This window comes from Microtus pennsylvanicus, chromosome 5, assembly GCF_037038515.1.
Source record: "Microtus pennsylvanicus isolate mMicPen1 chromosome 5, mMicPen1.hap1, whole genome shotgun sequence".
Taxonomy (NCBI): Eukaryota; Metazoa; Chordata; class Mammalia; order Rodentia; family Cricetidae; genus Microtus; species Microtus pennsylvanicus.
Window position 1 is genome coordinate 126,466,072 of NC_134583.1, and position 23,357 is coordinate 126,489,428.

The following is a 23,357-nucleotide window of genomic DNA, read 5'->3' on the forward strand; positions in this document are numbered from 1 at the left end:
TGGGAGTTATCTTATTGGTCAGCGAGGCTAGGCTGGCTGGCCAGGAAGCCCTGAGGATTCATCTGTCTGTCTGAGATTACATGTCCCCACTGTCACATCAGATATTCACGTCGGTTCTGGGGATTAATTTCAGGTCCCTGAATTTATATGGCTAGCATTTTACTGTCTGAGTCATCTTCCCAGGCCCTGGCCTGGGACATTGTGCCCTCCCCTAACATAACCAACCTCCTCATGGTCCTAAGTAGCTCACCCTTACCCAGGTGCAGCAAACAGTCCTGGGGCCTACAGCAGAGCAAGTGAGCAGAGATTGGTGCTGTCCTGCGTGTTTGGGGGATGGGAGAGTAAGTCTTTGGTGTAAAGGGGCAGGGAGAAGGGATCATCTTTTGTGGAAAGGTCCCATGTGCTCAGAGGACTAGAGCTCCAGGTTCAAGAGAGATTCTCCAAACAACAAAAGCTTCTCATTTGTTCCAGGGCCTCCCTGCTTTTGCATAAACTGGCTCTATGAAGTAAGGGCTTGTGCTGGACTCTGCCCTGCAGCTGGCTTTCAAAGGCACGTCGGGGGACCCTGCAGGCAGTGCACGAGCTGCCTCAAAGGCTGAAGCATTCCATTTTGTTATTTTAAAAAAATTTCCTAAGGGTATAAGAGTGTGTGTGTGTGTGTGTGTGTGTGTGTGTGTGTGTGTTTGAAAGCTTTGCTTGACAAGAGGAAATCTACCTTCATGCCCAACTCTGCTTTAAAAGACTTTCTGAAGTAAAAGCAAACTCCACGCCTTATGAGAATTTAATTCTTCCTTTAATATAAATAAGGCAGCATGAAACCCCAAGAGCCTGCTGCTTCAGAAGCAGCCCTGTTACACGACAGGCGCCTCTTCCCACCAAGTGCCCCAGCAAACAAGAAGCCAGGTGTTCATCCTGTGACCCTTCTCCCAGAAGTGAAAGGGGAGGCTCAGGAGGGGTTTGGTCTTGGCTTCTGAAAGCTGGTTCTTGGCTGCTGGGCTCTCTTTGATGCACCACGGGATCTGAATGAACAGGGACAAGGCACAGATGACAATAAATAAGGACGTCTGCCCTGACTCTGAGAGGTACCTGGACAGGGTGGCTCAGGGTTGCAGGCAGAGCCACACTTTGAGGAGGCTTGTTTACAGGGTCCCCCATGAAGCTGTGGAGGGGCGGACCACCTATGTTCACTGACTCCTGCCTACACTGAGGCATCCTAGCGTCTCTGGTTACCCTGCATGCAGTAGGCCCTTTCACCATCGATTAGGCTTGGTGGCTAAATGGTCCATCTTCTGGAGCCCTCTGAGGCTGTGGGAAGCATGCGTGGAGCTGTGGGAAGCCTGGTTTTGTTCCCTGAAAGGCTTGTCATCTTAACGTCTGGAGGGCTAGCGGGTGCCACCTGGTTCTTCATTTGTGATTCTTCTTTGGTCCACTGTAAAGGTTGCTAAGGAGAAGAGGCCACTGGGTCCTCTGGAAGAGGCCTGGACAGGAGCCCAGCTCCAGCCTAAAGCTCTGGTACTTGTCTGAGCCCAAAGCACTCCTTAGAGTTCCAGGCTGTGCAGGAAGTCATCACATGGATCCCCAGCGAGCCCAGCTTCCATCATGTTCTTTCAGTCTGGGTCATCCATGAGGTCAGCAAGGCCTGTGCAGAAGAGACCAAGGGATGATGCCCTCTTGAAGCCAGGACCTGTGAGATGCTTTGGGCCCACGGACTAGAACTGAGTTCTCATAGCACCTCCGACTTATAAACCTACACTCCCTGTAACCGGGACCCTGAGGATAGCTTAGAGTTGTCAGTATCCTTGCCCCAGGGCCCTGTAACTTTCTCCAAAGTGGGCCAAAGTGCAAGGCAGACACAGGTATCTGTGCCCCTCTACCACACTGCTGGCTGGGAAGACCAGAGATGGAGATGGGAGGGGCTTCTGAGCCAGCAATCAATGTGGTAGTTGACACCCTCGGTGGTCAGGACCTGGTACATGGTAAAGGGACAGGGAGAAGGTGTGCACCTGAGTAAGATGTGTGGCTGAAAAACTGGCCAGCTGTAGACTCTCCACCACCAAGTACCCATTTCTGTGTAATGGAGACGTTAGCCACTGGGCTCCTGGACCTCTGCCAGGTATTTAAAAACGGGTGGCCACGGTGGGACCTCTGTTATTGTATACGATGTGGTCCAAAGGCTGTGAGTTCCCACATCTTTCCCCATTCGTGATTCAGCTGCAGATAACCAGGGCCAAGAGACCACAGAATAGAGTGTTGGGTCTTAATCGGATCCCTAACAACATCCTAGCAGAAGCTCTGTCATCTGAAGCACAGAATGGGCTGTGTTGCAGAAAGGATTACATTCCAATCAGCGCTTGCCTCTCTCTAACTCAGTGCCGGGGAGGCTGCTCCGTCGGCATCTGGGTCATTCATGGTGATTGGAAACTAAGCTGCCAAGTATCGGTGCCCAAACCTAAACAACCGTTTCACCAACAAGCCCCCGTGGCAGAAAGGCAAACCAGTGTCCAGTTGCAATTTTGTTTCCCTCACTCTCCAGGACCTGGCTTCCCAGCACGCTGAACCTCAGCTCCCCTCCAGGCCTACCGTGTTTCCTGCATGGGGTTACAGAACCCTGTAGGGTAGACACAGGGGATGCTGTCCCCCTGGCCCTCACATTTCACCGTCTACAAGGCGACAGCTTTTGGTGGTGGGCTGGCACGGTCTGAAGGGACATGGAGGGAATATTCACTAATGAGCGTTGGGGCGTTTCTCAGCATCTCATAGAAGAAGTCCATTGTGCTGTGGTAAAGAGTCCGCTGCAGAACGAAGGGCCGGAAGAGGTTTATAGGCTCAGCTCTCCGCACAACCTCTGGGAGTCCCATAGCCTCAGGCACCTTGTTGTTGCCCACAAAGAAGTGATGGAGCTTCTTCTCATGGAGGCTTCTCTCCAGGAAGCGGAAGAGCTCCTGCAAACGCACACTCAGCTGGCTGGCCTTCCAGTCAGCGGCCTGCCGGGTCAGCAGGAGGTGCAGCAGGACCGTCTTTAGGTGGTAGCTGTGCAGCCCGCTGGGGCCTGACAGGCGGCTCTGCTTGGAGAGCAAGAAAGAAGCGATCTGCAGACAGCTAAGGTGGCAGGCGTCCTCCGGCAAAGCCTTCCCCATCATCCGGAGGAACTGTTGCTCGGAGACAGCAAATGACAGGAACCAGTCGGTGCTGGAGGCTGGAGGTCCCCTGTGCGGCTCCTTGGGAAGCTGTGGGACAAAGTATAGGTCGGAGTCGTTACACTGGATCACAGGAGTCAGGATGAAGGGCATGAACTTCCCTGAGCGGAACTTGATTCTGAGAGACCCCGGCGTGTCTAGCTGGCCAAAGGCAAGGTCAAACTCATATTTGTGGGCGATGCGGTGCCAGGCTCTGGTGAGGGCCACCTGGAACCACTTCATGACCTGCATGGTGTCCAGATGTGAGGACTCCCTGGAACACAGCAAGTCCTTCATCTCATCACCTCCACCTCCACTGGGCTGTACCCCACCACTCTTGCCGTGGAGGAGACAGAGCATATCTTCCCCGAGCTTAGTCTTGCTGCAGGCACAGCCTAGAGGGTCTCCATCGGCCAGGGTCACTTTGATCTGGCCATATCCCTGCCAATCCAGGGGCACCGAGAGGCTGGAACACCAGAGCTCTGGGCGGAAGCTGTAGGGCTCCGGGGGTGTGAAGGGTACATACAGGTGGCACTGGAGTGGTCTCTCCACCTGCCAGTTTTCATACATGCTACCCACACCGATGAAGTCCTCCATCTCCATGTCAGTGTTTCGGCTGTAGACATTCCTCAGAGCTTCCAGCAGGTCATCCACGAAGCCCTCCACAAACTCCCTGGTACGGGCAGCATCACCTGTGGCGCTTCGGATACAGTGCTCATAGAAGTGGTCCAGGGTGGCCTTATTGGGCAGGGGAAGGCCCTTCAGTGGGGCGCCCCCCAGTCCAGACAGCTCATCCTCATCTCCAGCCGGGCACTCTGGGAAGGGCGTGTCCTGGTAGTCCTGCCGCCATATCTCGATGACCAGGAAGAGGATCATGCAGAGAGAGCTCCAGAGGTTCCAGGCAGTGTAGGCCTCGGGCTGCTGCTGGCCCTCCTCCTCCTCGGCCTGCTTCAGGGCCTCCTTCTCGGCCAGCAGCCGCGACACTTCCTCCTCCAGACGCAGCTGCTCCAGCTGCAGCTTCTCCTGGTGTTCCTGCATCTTACGGAGGATCTCCTCCTCGTTCTCTGGAACTGTGGCATTCTCCCGGGGGAACAGCAGAGGGTGGTTAACGATGGCTGTCACCACCACCAGACATACCCGGAAAAGTCCCAGGGCCATGGCTGCAGTATTCCTAGGAACAGAGAAAGACACTGCTGGTCACACCTGTTTCCTTCAAGGACCCTTTTTCTTGGAGCCTTGCGCCAACCTCTGCCCCCAAGAGGTGGTACGGGTCCTCACACTCAACCCCAGGGGTCTCCTGTAACTGTCTCCCGTGCTCTGGCCAAGCCTCAGGCTTACACATGCCACAGACATTTCTTTTGTCTGCAGAACACAGCTTTTCTTGATGGGATCAGAACAGTCTTTACCCCGAGGATCAACCTTCTCTCTTCCTGGTCCTTTGGTTGGGGTAGATATAAACCTACATCTCAGATCCAGGTGACCAAACCCAAATCCAGACGCCAGTCCCGAGACAACAAGACTACTTTATACAGCCACAGCTACACCCACAGCGATTGGTTCTGTGGTGAATATATGAACTCTCTGAGCCAATAGGAAGAAAGGCTTTCCTTGTGGCCAGCTAGGGCTGTCTGATAACAGGATTACTTCTACAGTGTGGGCTGCTCTTCCGCCACCAGCAAGGGGACCCCGCCATCAGCACAGATTAAAGCACACCCTGCACTCAGCTGCATATGATACCATTACTTCTTGCTTTTCCGGTCGGGTCAGTGCAGGCATCCTTTCTCTGCAAGCTATGTGAGTTGTTCTCCAACCATCAAACTCCTCGGCCTCAGACACTGCCTTCCACCACGCTGAATTTTGTTTAGTGAACGCATCTTCCTGGCAGTGTGGTGCTGGGTGTGTTAACTCACCTCTCTGGGCCTAGGGTTCTTGGTTTAAGAGAAGAAGGTAATTATATCCCCAGAGGGTCACGGGATTGATGCCACTTGCTTCTCTTACCTCAGCATCTGAACTCCGAATGACCTCTTAACAGTCTCTCTAGCATGAATGATTTTTAAGCCTTAAATAATTTTTGGGAGAAAGGCTAACCTCTTGCAGTATTTGTGAGGGAAACAGTGATACACAGAGCACTGCTGAAGCATCACCTGGAACCTTGCTAGGGACCCAGAATCAGGCTGACGCACTTAGGAGAGGGAGTCAGGAAGGCTGCCATGAGATTCAAGGTTAGCCTAGGCTAGACAGCAAGACCCCGTCCCCCGCGGAAAAGGACAGGGGATTAACAGGTAAGCATATCTGCTGGTCTTGCAGAGAACCAGTGTTTGGTTCCTCTCCAATATCACATGGCTCACAATATCTCCTGTCCTCCAGTTCTAGAGGAATTGATGTCCTATTCTGTCTTCTGTTCTCCAGGGCACACACACACACACACACACACGCACATGCACACGCACACACACACACACACACACAGAGAGAGAGAGAGAGAGAGAGAGAGAGAGAGAGAGAGAGAGAGAACCAAAACAAACCAACAGACAACTAAATACAGAACCCTAGCCCCCCACCTGACCTCACCCAGAATCACCCAGCCATCTGGGGCTGGAGAGCCGGCTCTGTGGTTAAGAGCACTGGTTACTGTTGTGGGACATTTGTACACTGAGTGAAGATGCATTGTGATTAGTGTAATAGAAAGCTGAACAGCCAATAGGTAGGCAGGAAAGTATAGGCAGGACTTCTGGAAAGAGAGAGAACTCTAGGAAGAAGAAAGGCAGAGTAGCCATTCAGATGTGGAAGAATATGGATTTAAAAGATGGGTTAATTTATAAAAACAAGTTTAAGCTAAGGCCGAGCTTTTATAATTAATAATGAGTGTCCATGTTTATGTGGGCTGGCGGTCCTGACAGGTTGCTGCTTTCAAGGACCGGTATTTGTTTCCTATCACCCACATGGTAGCTCTCAACTGTCTATAAACTCCTGCTCCAGGGGACTCAGATGCCCTCTTCTGGTGTCCTTGAGCACTGCATGCTTGTGGTATGGACATATGTGCAGACAAATCACCCATTCCCATTTTTAAAAAGTTCCTTAGAGTCAACTATAACTTTTAAGTTCCATTCTGAGGAAGGTGTTGAAATCATGGTATTCCATTCTTTCCAGCATGAAATATGAGTCATACATCTGTCCAAAATAATCCCCCCGGTATACACTACCCACTCATTAGTAACTAGCGAGCCACCCTGGACATCAGATGGGCTGCCATGACATCACAGTGTTGTGGTCAAGCAACCCTTATTTAACTTTATACCGGCGATGAGGATATTCGGAGGAGAAGCAGAAGAGGGCTTCTGTAATGTGAGATGACTCGAGGGAAGAAACAAAATCATATCCCAAGGCTCCTGGGTCTCCTGTCGAACACTGTGACGAAGGAAAAGAAATTCTTGTGAGCTTTGCTGTTGCACCTCAGACTGCAGGAGCTATAGCTGTGATGTGTGGTGAGTGGAGGGAGAGACCTCAGAAAGGCCTTAGTGGTGTGTGTGTGCGCGCAAGCATGTGCGTGCATGCACACATATCTAGGATAAGGGGCTCTCCTCTCCCAGAAGGAGCCTTGAGAACTAACCATCCATCCTTTCCATACCTGCCCTGTCCCTTTCCTTCCTGACCTCAGCAGATAGAGGGAAGATTTTTTTTTTAAGGAAAAAAGAATTTATCGATCTCACAATGGATGATTGCAATGCTCTGAGGCAAGGAAACCATGCCAAAAGGAACTTGGGGGAACTGGTCGCATTTGGTTTGCAGTCAAAATAAAGAAAACGGGATCACTTTCTTTTTCTAATACAGTTCAGGATCCTCTGATACAGTGAAGACAAATATTCCCAAATAAATGAATGTGTTCTGAACAATCACTCCCTCACAGGCATGCTCAGAAACCTATGTCTCGGACAATTCTAGGTTTTGTCGAGTTTACAGCTATTACCCCGTCGCAGCTCTGGACTCATCATTTGACACCCAAAGACATTATTTTTAAGCCGTAACTCTCCACCCTTGTTCATATTCTCTTGTTCTTCTCATCATATAAAATACAATTTACGTTTGAAAGATCATCTAGACATTAACAGCTGAGTGTGTTGTTGGACAACAAAGAGAAGAGCCCGTGGGGGCAAGCCAGCACCGGCTGACAGGAATTTCTAGGCCCTTTGGTTTGAGTCCTCTGATGTTGAATTTGCATGAAGAAATTCTTACCCTCATGGTACCCGGATAAAGGGGTTCACCAGCAGGTGAGGATTCCCCAGCAAGGGGAACATGTACACTGGCAGCCTGTGCTGGCTGCTGACCAGGGAAAGCCACTGTTCAAAGGTGACTCAGACAGCTCCACCCCAAACACAATTGCACAAGTCAGCAAGATCCAGAGGGGCTAGGGAGTGGAGGCTAGCCCCAGGGAATTCCCAGAGGAGACAAGTTCGGGCTGAGCTCTGAAGAGCTCATAGGTTTCTACAGAGCAGAAAGCCAGGGATGGGAGAAAGCGCAGGATGTAGGATGGAAGAAGAGGTAGGTTGGGGGAAAAGTCCAGGGGCAGCCAGCCAGCTTCCCACTCCCGAGCTGGGGAGGAAAAGTATGCTGGATAGCCACAGAAACTGAGCGGCCATGGTTTTCACAACACAGAGACAGCCAAGGATGATCCACCCGGGTGGCCCACGGCAGAACTGTGAGGCTGGCTGATGGGCATGGTTGTGGACTTTAAATGGAGTACCCGCAGTGTAACACCAGAAGGCAGCCAGCTAGCTAGGTGACCATAGGCGGTTCCGAGGTCCTTCAAGGCCCCGGTAACGCAGGCAGCGGCCTTTGGGCCCAGCTGTACTCTTGAGAGCTCCAGTGGACAGGAGTCGGTTTCCACATCAATAGAGGAGGGAGAATGGGCCATCAGACGGGGAGTGTGGCCAACACGAAGCCCCGGACTGGAAAATGCTCCTCCCCTTCATACAATGGCTTCAACTATAGCACCAGAGCAAGGCCTTATGCCTGCTAGAAGCTCGACTCTAGGAGCCCCCTTGTTCAGAACTCAAAACCCGGGAGTCAAGAGCCCTTGGAGGAGACAGACTAAGTTAGGAAAAGGATAGGCATCTTGGACAAATGACGGTTTTCCCCATCCTCTCTCTGCATCTGTCAGGCGGGAAGAGAGATACCTGGTGTTGTAAAGCCCAACTAAGGCAATGCCCTCAGAGCCCTAGTGAGATCTGAGCCACTGACTGAGTGCTCCTATCAAAAGAGTAGCTGTGATTGGGTGGGAATACACAGATGTCCCTGCCTGCAGGGGGCTCTGGAAGGACACAGGCAGCACCCATGGGGGCTACAGACAGACCTTGTCCAGAGCACCAGGCAAACAACACAGCAGACAGATATAAGGCGTCCTGCCTTAGAGACGCCCAGCAGACCTGGCTTTGAACTTTGGCTCTGCCCCTGGCGGTGGCGCCTTCTCAGGCGGATCACTCTCTTCTCGAGGGCTCCCATCCTCATCCCCGAAGAAGAAGACTCCTCCTTTATAAGGGTGCTAAGGTCGAGTGCACACGGGTGCTCAGCATGGTGTCCGGCACAGAGCAGGCACCCCACATGTGACAGTTTCTTTCCCTCGGCCTCCACAGGCCTGTTTTCTCACCTGCCAAGCACCCCAGCCCTGCCCAAGTCTTGGGTGTGGAGGAATGCACGCTGGGAAGTGCTGTGGTAGCAGAAAACACTGCCCTGCTCCTGCTGCTCCTGGGCACAGCGCTCCTTCCTCCCTGCCCCCCAGCACATGGGGGGACTCCTTCAGAGTCTGGGCCTGCCTGTGATGAGGGAGGTCCTGATGTCTCACCCTGCTCAGCAATCACCCCCTTCCCAGGGATTTAACCCAGTTACCTCTGTGGAGGCTGTAAGCAGAGCCCCAAGGATGGGGTGGGAGGGCCAGGCCAAGATACTGAATGCTTATAGCCACTCTGTGCCTGCCACCCAGTCTGCCAGAGCTGGGATCGAAGCCTCTTCTCTTCTGGTTTCCAACCCACTTAACAGGGAGCTTCCTGCCCTGAAGGCCCTGGGCAGGAGCTGGGAAGGCCTTGTGTTCTGATGTAAAGCTCTAGTAAACCAGGAATACATGCATGTACACGCACTCATGTGTGCACACACACTCACAAGCACACACACCCTTCCCCAAAGGGCACTCCAAGGACATCTGTCTCTGCTGGTCCCAACGCTCTCAGCCTTGCGACTGTCCCACACCTGTGCTTTGTGACATCTGTTGGCAGCCTTGGCTCTGGGAATAAACCTGGGTCATTTGGCGGGCTTTCGCCTGCTTGCCAGGAAGCCGACAGGAAGTTTGGCGAATTCCTCTCTACTTCAGCCTCACCCACGGGGTGGGTGGCTCATATGGCTAAACTTAGCCTGGCAAAAAGCCAGGTCCTGGGGTACAGAGGCTGGGGAAGATGGTGACCCCTGGGTGTCTCGGTGAATGCGGTGGCAGGGACAGGTTCTCTACCGAGTTTTTCCTGTAGGGCTGGTCAGAGGAAAAACATGAGGTGGCTACTTAAGGGGTCCCTGATTCCTGCACCCCAGAGCATCCCTCATTATGGCTTTGGTGAACAAACACTTTATTGACAGCAGCTCCTGTCCAACAAGCCCTCAGGTGGTTGGCACTGTCCACAGTGACCATTGTGACCTTCCAAGAGGTAGCTATGATCCCTGGCTCACAGATGGGTTAATCAAAGCTCAGAAGGCTTTCTAGACGTGTGGTTATGGAGGCCAGAGCAAGTTGGAATTCCAGCTGCTCTGCCTGGCTCTGCTTGCCACCCAGGCTTCCCCACCGTGCTGTGCGGCCAAGCGCCCGAGTGTGAGGAGAAGGCTGGATGCTTCAGGCTCCCCCCAGTGACGAGAGCAGTGCCATCCCTGACAGGAAAGTCCAGGCGGGGAGTCAGACAGCCCAACACACCTCACTGGGGCACGTGGGAGCACAGAGAGCTATAGTCCTGTCTTTTGAAGGCTCTTCTGGCCCCACCCACTGGTGGGCACGTCAGGTCCCTGGCTCCACACTCACTCCGTTCCCTTCTTCCAGAGAATTCTGCAACAAGCCTGTGCCCTTCTCCTCCTCATGCCCCACCAGCAGCCTGCTGCCCACCACAGCTCAGCCACTAAAGCGCCTCAGACCATTCCTCAACGACACGGGGCCTCCCTCTGGGATTACAGGTCTCCAAGGCTCCCAGCAGCAGCACCACCTGGGTGTTTGCCAGACAGATGCATTTCCAGTGCCACCTTCTGCCAGCATTGAGACAGACCAGGGTGGGGCCTAACGCTGGTGTTTCAGCATACTCTCCTGGTGGTTCCTGGGCCCCTCAGTACTCAAGTTTGAGGACCACCCATCCTAAAGTCAGGTTCCTAAGTCAGGTACCCTCCGGGGAGAAGGGAAGTGAGGCTCCGGCAGTGTCCCAGCTGGACTCTGGCACTTGCCAAGGGCTCCTGTCTGGCCCCGCCTGTCAGATGTAATTAGCTCTGCTAATTAATTACAATAGCAGTCCTGGAGAGGCAGAGTCCAGAGGAACATCTGATGGCTTCCTTACTGAAATGGAAAAAAGGAGTGGTTGAGGGCAGATCGTGTGTGTGTGCGTGCGTGTGTGTGTGTGTGCATGCGCGCGCGTGTATGTGCATGCGTGTGTGTGTGCGTGCGTGCGTGCGTGTGTGTGTGTCTCGGGGTGGTAGTGGTGTGTTTTTTCTAAGTTCTGGCTCCTTCAAGAAGGGAGTCAAGAAGACCCAGGCTATCCTGTCTGTGCTGAACCCTTCTGTGTGCCCGGCCTTCTGTTTGGGTTTCCAATTCCAGTTAAAGATATCCAGTTTTGTCAGGGACGTAAAGCCAATACTGAGTAAGTAAGAATTTAGAATTGCACTAATCTAGGCCCAGTTTATGGACTTGCAAACTGAGGCCTAAAGAGGAGCTAGGTTGGACCTGGAGGGTGATGTAGTGGGGGCTGAGGCAGACTGGGCACCCTCCTTGGGCCCTGCCAGGTGACATCTGGTAGGAATTTCTGTGGAGAAGCATAGCAGAAGAAGCTTTCATTATTGAGAGCTACTTCGTGTCAGGCCCTCTGAACACGCTATCTACTGGTGCCAGACACAGTGCTAAGAACTCTGCGTGTGAGTGTCTTTAACTTTCAGATCATCAGCTTGGCAGCTGCATCATCCGGACGATCTGCAGTGTGACTGTCAGTGAGCATCACCCCAGCCAAGCCAGGCCTTTTCCTCTGCCCTGTCTCCATTCCTCGGGAGACTGGGGAACTGAGTGAACGGGTCCATCACCTCCTGCTCCTAATGGGTGCCTCATGGCCCCCAATGTGAGTGTGGCAATTGACCATATCACCAGGGTGACTGTCTCTCAGGCTTCCTAGGCCCTGGAGATTCAGGGCCACATCATGAAGGCTCTGCTGACTGCGGAGCCCTTTTTGGCCTTTGTCTTGGTTTGGGAGTTTGGAAGCTGAGCCTGGGCAGCCTGAGCCCGGAGCAGACACCCTCCTATAGTTCAGCGTTATATCCCATCTCCAATCTCACGATTTCTTTAGGAGTGGAGCCCCTAGTGTGAAACTAGCTTCCTCTCGGAGCAAGTGGATCACTGCTCACCCGGTTCTGAATCCGGTTGTAGCCTTAGACCACAGTCCTGCCCTTTGCTATGTCCGTGTCTTCATTAGTTCTGCTTCCTCACCCACAGGCCCAGCAAAGTCAACCAAGTGTTCTTCTGCAGCTTCCAAGGCACCGTGCATGGGCTGTAAACAACACTGCCCCGAGCTTGTCCATGGGAGCTGACTTAGTGTGTCCTGGAAGATGCCCGGGGAAGATACAGATATGGCAGCCAGCCACCTGTCTCTACCGTACCTACTCCCCTTTTAGAACATGGGGGAGGAGAAGGGCCTGATAGAGCTGGCCCTTGTCCAAGCAAGGGTCAGGGGAGCCACAAGGGACCACTGAAGCATCTCTGACTAGACTACTCTTCACTTGTACCCGCGTGGGGACAGGGAGGACATCTCTGTTGGGGGCTGGGCCATGCAGGCCTGCGTCCTCATAGGAGAGGGAGGGGCAGACAAAGAAAGGAAGTAAAGAAAGAGGAAGGAAGAAGACCAACAAGAATAATTGAGAAAGGAGGCAGAAAGGATGTGGTCCATCCCTACCCACCTCCGTTACTCAGAATCCTGTAGCCCTGGCCTCAGCTGCCATCTTCCTCCCCGACCTGGCTCTTTCTCTTTTCTTCTTCTGGTTGGTCTCCCTGCAATAGTGCTTGTGAAGCCATGGTTGTTGGGGAGAAGTGGGGAGACAGGTTAGGACAGCAGCGAAAAATAAGTCAGCCTGCTGTGGAGGGCTGAGCAGTGGGGCCCTGGCCATTTGGATGACACATACTTTTCCTGCGGGCAGTGGCCACCACAGTGTACATTCTGTGAACCGGAATGGCAGGACCCTTTTCCTCCCTAAAAGAAGCCAATAATTTGGAGTTTTATCGGAATCCTTCATTTTAAAGGACTGGTTATTATTTCAAAACATTCTTTTAAGGCCACCTGAGTCCAGTCAAGTATTTCAGAGGTTCACCAGGGCCTGTGTACTCTGTCTGCCGCCCCTCAGCCGCAGCCTTGGGCCTCTTCTCTGCTGCTGTCTGCCTCACTTCCCTGCCCCCAACCCCTCAGCAACCACTTGGCCTAACTATTAATTACTTCCCCAGCCTAGGCCTAAGACCCGCCTTAAGCCCAGTCCTGACTGTTCCTGGGTCTCCCAGTCAGCCAAGCAATCACCCTGGGGAGAATCGTCATGGCAGCATTTGAGGGCAGATGCCAGAAGTATTTGCTCTCTTTCCCACAGCTTCCCCGGGAACTCGAAGAGTCTCTGGTCTCAAGAGTATACACTAATGCAGAAACGGTGCTAAAAATTGTGGTTCTCAAAGATCAGAGAAACCCTCTACCTGAGTCAGAGGAGACCCAGACAGACTAAGCAGACCACCAGTGAGCCCATGTGGAAATGCTGGCTGGACCCAAAGGCGGTACCAGGTCATATTGCCAAAAGCATTCTTGGAAGAGGAAGGGGTTTTAAGGAAGCCACCAGGATGCCAATCCTCTTGTCTGGACTGGGGTCATGAGATTGGCCGGGGCAATCAAGGGACAGGAAGGACAGGGGCTTGGACTCTGGGCTTGGTGGGAGGGTTACATCCTTCCTGGTCTGCATTTTCACTAGTTGGTGTGTCCACCATCTACCATGGCAGGGAAACCATCAATCTCCCAGGAAGGACCAGGTGTTCCCCTGTAGCCTGCCCCTCTCTCGCAGCAAACACCTCCCTAGGCTCTCTGCTTGGCTGTGCTCTGACCTTCGTTTTGCTCCAGTGATGCGTGAGCCAGCACAGACCTTTGGGGCAAGGGTCTGGCACTCTGTTTTCCTAAGGCCTGCTTCTCCAATCCTGAAGCTCTCCCCTACCTGAGCGTAGTCCTCTTTCTGTCTTGTGCCTTTGGAGGTGTGGTTTCTCAAAGGTGTGCCCTGACAGGGGCCAGGCACACCCAAGTGCTCGGTTGCCTGGGCCTCTGTCCTTAGTGTTTTATCCCATGATACTGCCTCGGGGGAGGGTGCCATCCACCTCACCTCGTAGGGAGGAGACCAAGGCGTCCAAGTGGAACAGTCTGAGGTCATTCAACCGCTCCAGCTCCAGGCCCGCACCTGTACACAGCAGCTGGCCTCAGCAGTTGGCTGCAGCTCTTAGGCGGTGAGGTTTCTCCAGGGCCAAGGGAGGGGTGCTCCTGGAGCCAAAAACTCAGCCTACACTGGGCACACCACAACCAGCAGTTTCCACAAACTGACTATCCGTCTCTCACTGACTTTTCTCTCCACGACTTTCCTAAAGTGTGCACTGGCTTGAGGGGCCTCCCTAGACCCCCAAGGTTCCTACACAAGTTTCTAAAGCAGGCACTGTGACTCACAGGAATGGCCTGTTAACCACTTCCCAGGCTTGTATAGGGTCGGCTCAGGCAAGCACTTCCCAGAGTAAAATCCCCTACACACACACACACACACACACACACACAGAGAGAGAGAGAGAGAGAGAGAGAGAGAGAGAGAGAGAGAGAGAGAGAGAGAGAGAGAGCTCTCCTTCCCTCCTCTCTGGGCAGGGCATGTCGGGGGCTCCCACTTGCCCCCTTCCTGTTTCTCCACCTTGAGTTTGTACACACGCAGCCTTCCAAGGCTCCCTGGTTAGTGGAGCAGGCAGAACAGGCTCCAGGGTAGTGGAAGCAGAACGCCCGGGCAGAGCAGACCCAGTTGCTGGAGTCAGAGAAAGAAAGAAGGCTTGAGCAGAACCAAGGAGTAAACACAAAGGAAAACAAAAGCCCTCCCAGGCTCCTCCCCTCCCCCACCGCCCCGCCTCCCACCCTCCCCTTCCAGAGCAGCTGGGAATCAGGGAAATATAGGAATTGTTATGCTCAGGAGCCACTTTCTTTTTGATCCTTGCCTGGTAACAAAGTCAGCTCAGAAGACAGCCTATCTGAATTCTTCTGCACCTCTAAGACAGAGGAGGAAGCCCTCCCACCGTCAACCCCCACCTATCTCTGCAGCCAAAGAAGGGTCTGTTCCCCTACTATAGGCCCCACAAGCTCATCCTCCCTAGGCTCAGTCAGGACCTGAAAGTAGTGTCTGAACTGAACTAGCTAGGAAGAGGAGGAGAGAAAGGAAGCTCCTCAGGCCTCACACACACACACACACACACACACACACACACACACACACACACGGGGGGGGGGGAGAAGGAGGGGATAGAAGAGAGAGAGGTAGAGGGAGAGAATGTGTCTGAGCCTGAAAAGATCTCAAAACCCTTTCATCTTTTTAAAGAGGAACAGAGAGGAGGGAAGCCAACCCAACTGTAAAAAAACTAAGAGCTGTGGTCAGCTTCTGCCTGTGCAGAACCTCAGGTTCCTGTTCACCCACGGTGAACAACAGAATGGCTGCCTGTCTGCCCTCCTACACCTGTTGGCCAAAGCCAACGAATTCTCTCTGGAGCGCAGAGGGCCCGAACTGTCCAGCTTGGAACAGCTATGGAAGTCACTCCGTGAAGTATCCGTGAGGACCCAGTAATGTTTCTCAAGAGTTACCCAGAGCAAAACAGCAATGGCAACTGCCACCACTCAATTTCCAGTCACAGGGACGAGTGGCCACGTGTGAAAATACATGCTGTACCTAGGCTGTGCCTGGAACATCCTAAGTGTCCAATTGAACACGAGAACCATGACCGATCTGTTAGCACCCATAAGTTTACTTGTACAAACCTCTGCCCCTTCCCCATTCCAAGGTCACCCAGAAATAGTCCAAAGCTCTATGCTAGAAGAGTTTTAAGTCTGTAGAAGCTTAGAGAACAGTAAAGGGGCCAGACTGTGATCAGAAGGACCGGTTGTTGAATCCTGGCTCTGCCATGTGCTATGACATCAGCACACTTGCTCCACGGCTTACAGCTCATTGGTGAGGTATGGAGGCCTCACACTGGGTGCTGCGCTCTGGAAATGACATTGTTGATGACCTCCTGACCTTCTTCTAAAGGTCACAGAAGGAGAAGAGAAAGTCTAGTGATTTAGGGGCCTCAGCAGCATCCTGACCCCCAATTCCAGGGGGGCCAGCATTAACCATCGTGTGTCTCTAAAGAGTTTCTGAGCAGCATGAAGGACGGCTGTGCTCAGAATGCTTGCTGAAAAACAAATGGATACAGGGATGTATGGAGTCTCCTTCCCAGGATCCATGATGCTATATTGCTCATGCCACATCTGTGGGACATGCGGCATGAGCCTCTGAGTGAACTCATGAAGCTGAGTCTCACGAGAGACCCTGTGACCTGGGTAAGCCTTCTCACAGTCATTAGGATAAGGAACAGTGCTCTCTGGCACAGGGGGAAGGGGTTGTATGTGTTAGGGTCAAGCATAAGGAAGAAGCAGCCATGGGTAAACTCAGGGTATTGGGGGGGCAGGATGTAGGGGTGGGGCATGGGCATCCCCTGACTCCTCCCTTCTAGCCTAGGGTGTTCTCCTGCCTCCTCAGAGATTCAGAACCAAGTCTCAGCAAACAAAAGACGCGTTCATGAACGACAGGTGACTTCTCTATAGAAGAGGGCTATTGAAACAGGCTCCCGTGGGAACCGTGCTATGAGCTCATGGTCCTCTCTGCAGGCAGGGCCCGGATGATGACAGACAGCATCCCTCCAGGTTGGATGCGGCACTCTTCTGCACTTTCTTTGGCTATCCACAGAGGCACTCAGGACAGCTTTGGAATAGCATTTCTCCTCCCGGGTAAACCAAGAGTGGTCAGTCATGAGAAGTGAGTCACTCGGTAAGCATGAACTCTGTGTTTTCCCCTATGGGAGCATCTCAGTGTGTACTGCATGCTATGTGGTAACCGCTACCACCACCATTAAACAGACAGGAAAGCCATCCCCTCTGCTAACGTCACAGAGTAGAGAGAGATGGGAGGCTCAGGCCTGGAATTGGTGATCTGTCTTCCAGCTTCTCACTTTTAACACCCAAGCGGTGGGGTTCTACATGCTGCTTTCTATGGAGTCCAGGCAGAGACGCCTGAGGTGGCTGAGAGAAAGGCCTGGGAGACAGCAGCTGATCTAAGTTGGAATCAAGCTCAGACGGGGTGAGTCTGAGCTTGTTGCTTGATCTAGAAAACGGGACTGCCGAGAGCAAGAGAAACAGATGCGTGAGAAGGGCCATGCGCAGGCTTGGCTGGGAGCAGATGTTTGGTGCACGAAACCGCTCTTTTTCATAAAGATCATTCTGCTTGTAGGAAAGAAAGGTTTTGAGAGGTGGGTTTTTTCTTTGGGGGGGCAGTTTTCCAAGTAGAAGAGTGAGCTTGCAAATTGTCTACCCAGGCAAGGATACTTCAGTTTTCACTGAGGACCCTAAAATTTTTCCTATAAATTGAGGCTATCACTTTAGCCACTGACGCTGGACATCAGACATCAGAGAAGCCCCTGAAGTGATGTCTAGCTGCACCGAGCAGACCGACTCAGGTCCTTTGAAGCTGAAAGGCCTTGGGTTCTGGACCTTTGTAGAGAAGGACGTGCCATGCCATCTGGTTTTTCACTTCTCTCTGGGAGGGCGGCGCTCCTCTGCCTGCATCTTTCAGTGGTAGCTTTGGCCTGTGGCAGCCCTCGCTCAGGAATTCCCTCTGAAGGACAGCAGCAGGCATCACCTTAGAAGGTGAGGCTGAAGCCATGGGCCAGCAATTAAGAGAGTCGCAACTGCCATGTGTTCAGTTGGGTGCACAGTGCAGTCGTCAGTGTGTCCCTGGGTACACAGCAAGCAACCGTGGCTGCCCTCTCCACTGTCACTCCCAAACGACCAAGTATCTTGAAAATACCAGTACAAGCTCCTGAAGAGAAAGGGACTCTACAGGATTGATATACCACTTGGAGAATTCCACGGGGCCTGCGAGAACTTGGTGATAAGCGGCTGTCTACCTCCTGGAGGGTGGCTTCCACACATTCCTCCTGTTCCCTGCCACAAAGCTCCCCGAGGTTACTGAATTCCTAACATAGTGCCACGTTTGTCATATTTGTTTAATCAGTGAAGAACCCTTGTAGTCAGGACGAAGTATGAGGACACGGGAAAGCTGCTTTCCCAGTGCTGTCTCTGTACCAGTATAACCCACACCTCTCCATGGGGATTTGGGCTGTGGAGTAGAAGCCCCCGTATGGAGTCGATATGGCTCAGAGGAGAAAGAGAACATAGCAGTCAGCGGTGTGTCTTCCCCTTGGGACACACACCTAATGCCTCAAGACCTTCCACCAACCAGCTCAACAGCCCAGAGCACACACTCGGCTCCCACCCACGGCCCAACCTCTCTGCAGTCTCCGAGAAACCCACCTGTGGTGGCTACATCTTCTAGATCCTTGTCCTGCAACACGTGTCTTACAGTTGAGGGTGGTTCATGTTCTTCCTGTCTGCCTTATGGTGGCGGTGTTGCCTGGGCAACAGTGATGCCAGCTGAGTGGCTCCCATTCCAATGACATCACCGGGTGAGGCACATTGTCATAGGGGAGATATTATCTCTGTGGGGAAATATCAGGGGTCCTAAACCATTGAAGAGGTCCCTAGAAGAGGGTCTTTTGAACACTCGAGAGACTATTTTAGAGGCCTCCCCACCCTGCTTTCCTGTCTGGGCACTTGTGGCAGGCCAAGCTTGAAACTGGTTTTCTCTCAGACCAAAAGGTCACCTTCATCCTCAGCTTTGGGAGACAAGGAAGCTCTCCCATCCGTCCTGGTGGGAAAGTCTAGAACCTCATGGCCTTGTTTTTTTGTCCAGACCTCAGTGGACAAAGCATTAGCCTGATGGGGACTGGAAGAAAGCTTAGACTAGCCACACTGACCTGGGCCAGGCACTGAGCTAAGTGGCTTTTCCCCACCTCATCCCTGAGATGGTTTATCCTGATTTTAAAGACGGCACTGAGACTTGGAATAGACAAAGCACCTGCCCAACCATCGAGAACACCCAATTAGAGAGTGGTGGAGCCAAGACTCACCCCAGCCCTATCCGGGCCAAAGCACATGCAGGCCACATCGTGAAAGTGGTGCACCTGGAGATATGGCTCACTCATCACCAACCCACAGTGGCCCCAGACAGACAACAGGGAGAGAGATCAGCTGGGCAGGGCAGGTGGCCTGAGGCAGCCAAAGCAGACCCTGTCCTCAGTAGGCCTCCCTTGGCTTAAGCAGGGGTTCTAAGTGGCCCCTGTACTCACCCACTCCCCAGGGCCTTAGGGCTAATTAAGGACCTTGTTTCTTTGTTCTGTGCTTGGCGTCTATTGGCTCACCCAAGTCACCTGAATACCCTATTGATTTGCATGCAGAAGAGTGCACAGCCCCAAAACCCTGAGATTGTATAATGCTTACCTTATGCAAATATATGTAACTGAGGGTTAATGCTTGCAAAGCACTAAGCAAATAAGTAAATAAAATGGGAAGGAGCTGAGTTATGAAAACATAAAGGGAGAGATCCTACCAGGAGGCATCTTCTAGTGCACCGTAGGTTTCTTGGTGGGTATATGGTGGGTATGGCTATAAGGAGCTAAGGCCTGTGATGTGCTCTGCTCAGGTAAACAGGCAGTCAGTCTATTGGCATAAGACACCATGGATGGTCTATGCTTTAAAGCGCTCCTCCCAATTAATGAGGCAGGTGGTACAGGAGCCAAGCAATCTTTGACTCTGAGTGGAGAGAGGGGGTGTTAGAAATGGTTTCCTTCATGGTTTTGGGAAGGATACGTGCAGATAAATAGGATTTGATGGAGGCAGGAAGAGAACACAGAGGAACGGCTTGGACGAGCAAGTCAGGACGTTTGATCTCTCTTATCACCTTCTACTTCTTGGGAAACCCCACCTCGCATGTGGCTGTCACTTTTTCCTTCTGCACCACACCCAGGTGGCACTTACTCATCCCTGTCACTTCAGGATGCAGACTGGATCTGCCACTCCATACCACTCAGTAATCAAAACGGTTGGTTATTTGATGCTTGGGCCAAGGCTCACATCACCCACCAGGGATGGGCTTGTCTCTTTCCTTCCTCTCTTCCCTAGCTGGATGAGTCTGCCATCTTTTTTTAATTTTTATTTTAGGTATATGGGTGTTTGGCTGGCGTGTTTGTTTGTGTACTACTTGCATGCCCGATGTTGTTGGATACTGAAAGGGGGTGTCTCTTCCCTGGAACTGGAGTTACCAGTTGGTTGTGAGTCACTATGTGGGTGATGTGGAATTGAACCAGGGCCCTCTGGAAGGGTAGCCAGTGGCTCTTAACCCCTGAGTCATGTCTCCAGCCCATGTTAAACTCTTAATAATTGGCAAATGTGAATGACTGTCCAGTTAGCATATTGTTCAAGAGAACCAGGCTGGTGGAGCAAGGACAACCAGGCTGCTCAGCTAGGGGGCCCTTGTGTTAAATGGTACCGTACAGCATCATCTTGCTAGGAGTGAGGACCTTATTCTAATTCACACAGACTGGGTTGGTACTGATGGCTCTGGAGATTACCATCAGCTCTCAGCATCCTCACCATGCCATTAAGACTGGATGAGGGCATTCAAGATGGACCAACACCAGGCACAAATCACAGCTCAATTTTTGGAAAACCTAACCCTGGCTTAGTATACTTCTCTACTACAGCCTCAGACCGTTATCGGAGGTACCTCTCACCTCCAAGCAGGGAAACACGGAGCCATGCACCCAGAAGGCACAGCCCCCGTCACAACCTCTGCTCACACTGACGACCAGCACATCGGCACATCGCCTGTTGAGCTCTGACGGCTGTGCTCTATCGTGCCCTATCTCTGCTCTATCCAGGGAATCTGAGGCCAGACAGAACAAGCCATTTCTTTTATCAAGTTTCAATGCTTGGAACACCTGACAGCCATAGCCACGCCCCTGTGTTTCTCATCCCTGGGTTACGTATGGTGTAATCCTTTTCCCTAACCAGAAGTGCTTTCTCCACTGTCCACACAGTCTTAGCCTTTCTCCTCTGGACAAGTCTGGTTTGCCAGTGCTGTGGCTTTGAGAACTGGGCTAGTATGTACTCCACCGGCTCAACCTTGCTCTTGCAGGCTGCAGAATGCCAGGTGCATGCCACTGTCTCCTTGGAGACAGTGTGCACTTTTATCAAACAGGATCCCTTTGTATACTAACCCCAGAGGGTTCAAAAAGGGAAAACTATAAAACCAGGTTTCTTGCAGACAGTGAGCAATTATCTCCTAGAAGCTACCGCACCTTCCTGCCCTCTGATTAAAAAGTTCACCCACGCACCCTTTATGTTTCGCTCATGGCCTGGAGAGCTAACGACTTTTGGGGTGATGACATCGGGTTAAAAGTTCAGGTCTATGCCCCCTTTACACCAGAGCCTGAAACTGCTGCGTCTCTGAAAATTCCCCACAGTGAGGACAGTGTGCGAGCAAACACTTTCCCAGCTTCCCCAGGGATCCATCCAGAGTGAGGGTATAACCACCACATGGTTACCCACAAGTGGAAAATCTGCAGGCAGTACAGCCCAGGACAGCAGCGATTCACAGGGAATCAGCAAATAACAGGACCACTTATGCAAACCAGGCCAGCAGGCAGGCACCAGGAGGTGAATGACAGCGGCCACCCCTGTCATTGCTGACCTGGACCAAGGACCACAGCAGCTGTGTTGGCTTTAACCGGCAGCCTCTCCAAAGTAGAACAGGTTTGTAAAGAGAAGAAACCCAAAACACAACAGAGAGCCCCCCAACGTTGATTTATATGGCACTAGTATCAGGCTCCCTTCTGTTCTGGGAAGGGTGGCCATTCTCATACTAGGCAGTAGGGTAAAAGGCTAATCGAGGTTCTTCCCTGGTTTGGCCAATATTTTCCCATTTTGTACGGAGAACTGGCCAGGGGCTTCTAAGTCCATTTACCTGGCGGCCTGAACGAAGGAGGCTCAGAGTGGGCCTCCAGGATGGGGCCGGGAATCAAAGGCAGCGACTTTGAGCCCAGGAGAAAGTTTTGCAGAACATAAGGTCTACTCCACTAGGAGTCCTGAAAGAGGAAGTGGCAGGGGCTTCATCCGGCCCGAAGCAACCTTCTTGCGTCAAGACAAGCTACGAAGAAACAAACGTCATTCCCATTCCTCTGAGGCTCGGCCACCCGACCCGGTTTAAGAGATGAAAGGTCACAGACACGTGGCCCCCGCTAGGGGCTCCAAAGCCGGCAGCGCGGGGAGCACAAGTTGCCTGCTTCCCAGATTGCCGGAGGCACTCGGGGGCTCCGGGGCGCCCGGGAGGAGAGACCCCAGTGCATCACCCACGAAGAGTGATGAGGAAAACAATGCCCACTTCGCACGCGTGCATTAAAGATGTTCCTGGGCTTGGCCCGGGCCAGGATCCCGCATTCGTCGTACCCCGCGCTCCTGGCCACGATCTCCCGCGCAACTCTGTGGGAGTCCCCAGTCCCTTGTGCCCTTCATTCCACACATCGAGTTTGGGAAGCAGCAAAGCCTCACATTTGAGAGCCCCGCACTTACGTTCTGGAGCCGTAGGGGTACCGAGGGTGCCTCGCTCCACGCCGCGTCGAGGTCCCGGGACCGCAGGCTTCGGGGATCCAGGGACGCAAGCGACCAGACCGCGGTGGCTCCCGCCTGCTGGACTCCTCTCGCCCCGCGCTACTGAGCTGCAAAACTACTCATTTCCGCGTTGTCACGGAAACTTTTTGCTCCTTATAAGAACAAAACGCCCGCCTCTACTGGCGCCGGTCGTAGGTCCTTAAGGACGACCGTGCGGGTTGCGGCCGAGGGACTCTGGGTCCGCCTCGGAGACCCTTCCCGTGATCTCCCAGATGCTCCCGGAAGGACAGTGGAATTGAACAGCGACCTGGCGCTAAGGATCCGGCCTCTGGAGAGAAATAGGGAAGGCAAGCTGGGGAACCGGGAAGGACGCCCTTAAAAGCTGGTCTGGGCCTCAGAATGGAAAGGGTTAAGCTAGTGCAAGTCAACCCGCATTTCTGTGGCGCGTTTTATAAGCGGTGGAATTCCTGGGGCTACCTATTTTGTCCCTTGAGGAAAACGTAAGTTGAGACCCAAGGCCGGCCGCTTTCCCCCCTGCAGTTTGACTGGATTCAAACAGTTCACTACTTTTTCTGATGAAAGAACGCATTGTCTCCTCGCCAGAGGAACCAGGCACAAAGGAGGAAGATGCCCGAATGCTGTAGGGGGCGCTCTCTTTTCCATTTGTCAAGCACAGAAGGTCGGGTATACAACATAGTAGCCTGCATATTTTAAACAAACAACAAGCCTTCCTTTGTGGACAGCACATTCCCACACACTTGTGGGAGTGGCTGGGAATGGCTGGATTAAATTGTTAATTCGTTTCAGGAGCGCCCAGAGAAAGCAGAGGAAATAATTGTGTCTTAGAGATGATGTCTATACTATTGGCATGTGGTCTTAGAGCACCTTGCTTCCTCTGCTGTCCAGCCCAGGGACTTTGTTAACGCTCTCCTAGAACGCACAGGCTGAGTCTGCCGGAGAAACAGGCGATGAGGAAAATGTTCTAAATATAGACCCTCTGGCTCTTAGCCCGGGGCACTTTTATGTTCAGTCTTTGGCTGACTGTTGCTCAGAACCCTTTCCTGGTGTGGGGGAGCCTTACTGCAGAGTTGGGGGCCAGGGAAGGGAGAGG

The 23,357-nt window shown here is 52.7% G+C and overlaps 1 protein-coding gene across 4 annotated transcripts; it reads right to left on the minus strand.

The window, feature by feature from the left end:
• Window positions 1-771: 771 nt before the first annotated feature.
• Itprip (inositol 1,4,5-trisphosphate receptor interacting protein) lies at window positions 772-22,359 on the minus strand. Of its 4 annotated transcripts, none has more exons than XM_075974352.1 (3): window positions 22,208-22,359; window positions 6,475-6,584; window positions 772-4,347 (listed from the first exon to the last, which is right to left on the minus strand). In XM_075974352.1, exon 3 carries the CDS (start codon window positions 4,332-4,334, stop codon window positions 2,661-2,663), a length of 1,674 nt encoding a protein of 557 aa, XP_075830467.1. In that variant the 5' UTR covers window positions 4,335-4,347; window positions 6,475-6,584; window positions 22,208-22,359; the 3' UTR covers window positions 772-2,660. The 4 variants fall into 4 exon arrangements, with proteins under 4 accessions (XP_075830467.1, XP_075830468.1, XP_075830465.1 ...); XM_075974353.1 differs by lacking the exon at window positions 22,208-22,359 and adding an exon at window positions 21,603-22,164; XM_075974350.1 differs by lacking the exon at window positions 6,475-6,584.
• Between the last annotated feature and the right edge of the window lie 998 nt (window positions 22,360-23,357).